At 40.8% G+C, this 6102-nt stretch overlaps 1 protein-coding gene across 1 annotated transcript; it reads left to right on the forward strand.

Annotated features, from left to right (window-relative positions):
* Positions 1 to 6: 6 nt before the first annotated feature.
* Positions 7 to 3220, forward strand: LOC109527574 (arginine-glutamic acid dipeptide repeats protein-like). Its single transcript, XM_019889586.1, has 4 exons — positions 7 to 46; positions 192 to 342; positions 1071 to 1245; positions 2294 to 3220. Exons 2-4 carry the CDS (start codon positions 228 to 230, stop codon positions 2325 to 2327), a joined length of 324 nt encoding a protein of 107 aa, XP_019745145.1. The 5' UTR covers positions 7 to 46; positions 192 to 227; the 3' UTR covers positions 2328 to 3220.
* The last annotated feature ends 2882 nt before the right edge of the window (positions 3221 to 6102 follow it).

Here is a 6102-nt window from a genome sequence, read left to right on the forward strand (position 1 = left end):
ATCCACTCTCACCTCCACCTGCACCAACAGGACCCCCTCGGTCAAGGTGACTACTTTGACTATTTCACCGTGATGTCTCACCTGCGTGAAAAGGAAATAGGCGGGGGCGGAGGGGCGGGACTAAACCTTTTGAGGCTTGTTTTTGGCAGTACAACCCGAATCACAACGCATGTTCATGTTCATTCACACAGGTTCCAGCCCTCATCCTCTGGTGGACCCCCTGGCAAATGGACCACGTCTGGCTCGCTTCCCCTTCCCCGGACGCCCCCGGAGGCCCTATCCCCAATCCTCTGCTAGCTGACCTTCCACATGACCATGAGATGCTGCGCCACCCTTTGTTCGGTACGTCTTTTGGGTCACACTCCGAGTCTGGGTGCCCCGTGAAACCCTTTTTTTAAAAATACAGGACAGCATAGTATGGAGTGGTTAGCACATCTGTTTCCCAATTCTAATGTTCTGTGTTCTAATCTCAGCTCAGACCTGCCTGTGTGGAGTTGATATGTTGCCACTGTGCTTGCGTGACTTTTCTACAGGTACTCTGGTGACCTTCTACATTTTAAAAACATGCATTGTAGCTTAACTGAAGACTTTAAACTCCCCGTGGGTGTGAATGATTGTCTATACGTGCCCTGTGATTGACTGGTAATCAGGGTAGGGGGTACCCTACCTTTGTCCAAAGTCAGATAGATGGATTAGGCTTTGGCTCACTTGAGACCCAAATGAGGGTAAGTGGTGTAGAAAATGGATGGATGGGTAATTAAATATGGGGTTAATATTAGGTTCCACTATAAAAGATTCACTGCCAGGGCCTGATCCACATGCATAAAAAGCTCACTTTATATTAAAACTCTGAGGTAGAGGGTGCTTTTCTGCAGTAACAAGATACCAGGTTAGCCACCTTACCCTTTTTTTGGTAGCACACTTTTAGCCTCCATGCTTCAAGATGTTTTCAATCAAGAATCGCTTGCACGCAATTGTCAGACTGTTTCAATTTTCATTGCCTTCCCTACATTTAGACGAGTGCAGAACACTGGACTGCTTCCTTATTGTGGTCTTTGTGCACTCTGTAGGGGCTGCCTATCCCCGAGAGCTGCAGGGTCCAATTCCTCAGATGTCAGCCGCGCACCAGCTCCAGGCCATGCATGTTCAGTCAGCAGAGCTGCAGAGGATGGCCATGGAGCAGCAGTGGCTGCACGGCCATCACCTGCATGGAGGCCCCCTGCCCAGCCAGGAAGATTATTACAGGTGCGGACACTAAATCCTTTAAAACTCTTGAAGAAGATATACATACAGTGGTACCTTGACACATTACATTCATTTGTTCAATGACCAAGCTTGTCATTCAATTTACTCGTACATTGGAACTTCGATTTAATGGACTAATTGAGGGTAGAGGTTGTCCATTAGAGGAGATAGTCTGTCAAATTGATTTTTTTTTTTTTTTGTGGCCTAAAAACACCCAGTACAGGCCACAATTTTTTTTGGGGGGGGGTCCTAAAAATGACCATAAAAGTGCTCAATTAGTCGATAAATATTAATTAAAAAAAAAAAAAAAAACCCGAAAGTGTTTGAAAAGTTTATCCAAACTTAACTCAGGTGCATGGGAGCAGTCACTTGAGCTGCGATGTTAAGAGTACCTTTAGTTAGTTCCTTTTATTCCAGCTCTGTTATGAGTGGATTTCATAGGTAAGGGTGTGAGATCTTAACATCGAAATGAGGACGCTATCAGTCACATGACTGTGCCACGCTTGCAACAGCAAGGACGTCAATGCTGGCTTGCGGTTTATTGACCACACCCAACTCCCCGGGAAGGTGAAAACTTGTTGCTTCCAGTTTGGTCTGCTACCTCTGGCGTTGTGGCCCCTTTCGGTTTATGATGTCCCCACCTCTATGTAGAGAAGCTGGAGAAAGGGGTCACAACCCACATCAAAAAGTGGCTCAGAGTTCCAACACTGCCTTACCACCATAGGCCTCACCCGAGATGGTGATTGATTGTTTGGCTGTTGACTAAAGTGTATTGGCAACTGTAGCTCTCACTTACCCACAAGTGAGGGCATTACAGTACTGAATTTGCTCAGTTTTTTTTTCCCTTCACTTGACAGCAGCGTTTACAAAGTTCGCTTGTACATCAAATATTGGTGCTTCAAACAAAGAAAAAACATTGACCAAGTGAACAGTCGTAACTTAAAAAAAACTAAACAAAACTGTGCAATCCATAAATCAAGGCACCGCCGTGTGATTCACATTAACATGTCATTATCAACCTTCATATTATTTTCCTGTTTGTGCACAGCCGTCTGAAGAAAGAAGGTGACAAGCCATCGTGAGATCAGTGTGGCGCATTCGTCGTCTAAAAGCCTGTACACCCAGTAGAATACTGTAAGAGAGTACTCGTGTGTCTTTGTTTTCATATATTTTACAACCTATTTGTGTATCGTTATGCGCATTCCTATTTCAGCACTTCACAGGCCCGCTAAAGTCTGCCCGAAGTTTTTCACAAGACTAAAATTGTTTTCGGAACAATCTCTCAGATATTCATGTGCGATTTTAAAAGTGATGGACTTTCACCAACTTACTGTTCAACAGTTTCATATGCAACACAACTTTGCTAAAACAGCCTTTGGAAGATTTGGAAACAGACTTTGGTGTGTCCTTGAAATATATTGCCGTGTATAGATGATGATTGCTTGTACAGAATTGCATTTAAACCAGTGTTTGAATGAGTGTTAACGACCGAGCATGACTCAAACTAGAGTAGCAAGTGGCATCGTCTTGTTTAGACTTAAAAACAAATAGTAGAAGTTTGGTTTGACTCGAATTATGCTAAATATTTGTCTAAATCCTAAAGTTTTATATATCCAAGATATCTTTTCACAGTATGACCTAAGCTTTATTCACTCCTTTTTGAGCCTGTAAATATTAAATGTTCACAATATTCTATATGAATGAGTACCATTAGTTGTAGGTGTAACCCTTGTTTGAACAGGAAATCTGAAACTCTAACATTATATAATGTATAATTGACAATTATTAATTGGAACAGGATCTGTACCCCGCAGGTTTTTCATAGAATTAACGCATTTGTTTGATAAAAACAAGAGAATTGGAGACAAACTAAAGATTGACAATTACAAAAAAAGGCCTCAAAATTTCATATTTATGTGTATCCAATAAAGTTTGTTCATTGCATATTTATTTCAATAAATATTCTGCAGTGACACCTTGCAATCTGAAGCGTTTTTTTATTTGGAAATAAAACAAGTGTAAGTACAAATCACTCAACTCGAGTTGTGTGTCCGATTGAGTCCTTTCACTGCCAGTTTTCCACTACAATGAGATTAGATTAATTTTGCAAAGGGTTCATTTTGTCTAAACGAAGCCCTTTAACTGACTTCAACAAGGTCCCTTGACACAGAGATGTCACAAGGTGGGAGAAAAGTGTCAGTATGTCTAAATGAAGCTCCTCAGCTCACTTTAACATAGTTCCTTGGCACCAATATAGTGACAAGGCAGCACATTACCCAAAGTGAAGCTCCTCAACTCATGTTAGCAGTTCCTTGGCACCAAGATGGTGGCAAAGTTCTACTTTGTCTAAATGAAGTTCCTCAATTCACTTTGACAGTTCCTTCAATACAGTTTGTTGGCACAAAGAATGCGGCAAAGCAATACTTTTTGTTCGAATGAGCCTCCTCAACTCATTTCGACACAGTTCCTTGCCACAAAGAAGGCGGCAAAGCAATATTTCTGTATGAATGTAGCTCCTCAACTCATTTTCACAAAGTTCCAAGATACCACAAGACGGTGGCAAACCACTAATTTCGTGTAAATGAAACCAACTAACTACAGCATAGTTCCTTGGCACCAAGATGTCACCAAATGCCAGCAAAGCATCACTTTTGTCGAAATGAAACTCCTCAACTCACTTCAAAATAGTTCCTTGGTACCAAGATACCAAGATTGTGGCAAAGCACTCATTTTGTTGAAAAGCAGCTCAACAGTTCCTTCACTTCAAGATGGCGGCAAAGCAATAATTGTATTGGTCTGAGCGGGGGGAAAAAAAAATATAAAGTGAATTAATGACCAGTGGAGGATAGGTAAAAAAAAAATATCTATGAATACCATATTTGAATTTGTGAATGCAGAATTGTGAGTATGCAAGGGCTATCTCACTGTACATGCGTAAAAATGTGCTACTACATTGATAGATGCAGCTTGCGGTTGACGCTTCTGCTTCACGGTTGATTTGTTTTGTGTGGAGCTTGCATGTTCTTCCTGTGTGTTTTGTGCAGGTATTCTGGCTTCCTCCAGCATTCCAAACATTGATTTTGGGTTTGTTGAAGAATAAAAGTTGTCCAAAATGTGAGTGTGGAACGGATATTTATCTGCATCTGGATCTGACTTGTGACCTATTTAAGATGTCAATTTTGCCAAAAGTCAGTTGGGATTAAGCTGCAGCACACCCATGACCCCATAGGGCAGAAGCGGTAGAAAATGGAAGAATGAATGAACTGATGGAAATGAACTGTTTAAATATGCCGTGTTAAGTATAGTACCGGTATGTACCATTTCTGTATCAAGGTAAGACGAAGATGACAATATTAAACACAGACTCTCATTCACATTTGTGTCATTTTATTTTTCAAAAATATACTCTTTTGTTTACAGTATCTTTCAGACTTTCAGGCTTCCATCATTCAATCCGTTTTCGACTGGGCGACCCTGCTTGTCGTGAAAACTACAATCTGCTGCCATCGCTAAGCGTGTCTACAGCTCCTCAGTAATGGTCCAGGTATTATGAACGGCTTACTTGGCTAATGGGGAGTATTGTGCAAATTGCAGACTAAACTTGCTTTCGTCACATGAAACGACACACAAAAAATATATATATTCACCCTCGTTTTTTTTCACATACCCAGCCAATCATAATTCAAACTTTGGAACTGGTCATAATTCTTTAAATTGCCAACATCATAATAAGATTTATTGGTGTCTAGTTTCAAAATGCTGTTAACATTGAAATGCTGTCACTATTTTTATTGAACATTAAGTGGAATAAATACATTTTATGGATGGACCCGTGTGTAACTGACTGGAAATGACATTACTGTAATTACATAACGTATTGCCATGCTGAGGTTTCTTCATCATCACTTGGTCTGTCGCAGGTACTGGATTGCTGATAGCGCGCTCACGTTTGCAAGCACAGCTAGAAAAAGAGATTGCACATTTGATTATTTTCGATGCGCAGATATAAGATGTAGAATACCATGGAAAAATAGTTGCCCCCTTTCCTCACTTCAGACCCCCCCCATGTATCACACTTAAAGTCTCAGATCGTCAAACCAATTTGAATATCTCACAAAAACAATCAAATAAAATAGAAGATGCATTTTAGGGAAAAAAAATCCAAATCTTGGTGGTCTAGGTGAAAAAGTCATTTGTCCGAAACCTAATAACTGATTGTGTTACCTTTTGGCAGTAACAATTGATTTCAATCACTTTGTTTTACGTCCATCCAGCCATTACCGAAATCGCTTATCCTCTTTTTTTCGAAATGTGTTCTTTAATTTCTTTGTATTGTGGAACTGATGCATTTCGGTCTGAGACGGGTGTCAAACTCATTTTTGTCGCGGGCCACATTGTAGTTACGGTTTCCCTTGGAGGGCCGTTATGAATTTTGGGAAACCATATAAATGTTTAATCACCTCCACATATTACATACACAGTGCACGACAAATTGGTGGTTAACTAGTTTTAAAATCAGAAGTCAAGAATAATGACTGTTATTGTGGATTACATGTGACAATTGAAATGTTGGTTCTGAATTTAGCAAGCATCATGGAACTTGACATGCTTGATTTGCTTTCGCGGGACATGTAAAATGATGTGGCGGGCCAGATCTGGCCCCCGGGCCTCGACTTTGACACCTGTGGTCTGAGATCTCAGAGCCTTCACTCTGTCTGACAGGTATTATTTCGATGATGCTCAAAGTGATGTCACGTCATCGATGAGTGTCTGTGATCTAAAAACGTTTGAGTGTGTTTTTACTTTCTGGACCTGGATTTCACACCCCTGGAGACAGCTCTCGTAAGACTTGAGTAT

The sequence above is a fragment of the Hippocampus comes genome, unplaced genomic scaffold, assembly GCF_001891065.2.
Source record: "Hippocampus comes isolate QL1 unplaced genomic scaffold, H_comes_QL1_v1.1 scaffold1241, whole genome shotgun sequence".
NCBI lineage: Eukaryota > Metazoa > Chordata > Actinopteri > Syngnathiformes > Syngnathidae > Hippocampus > Hippocampus comes.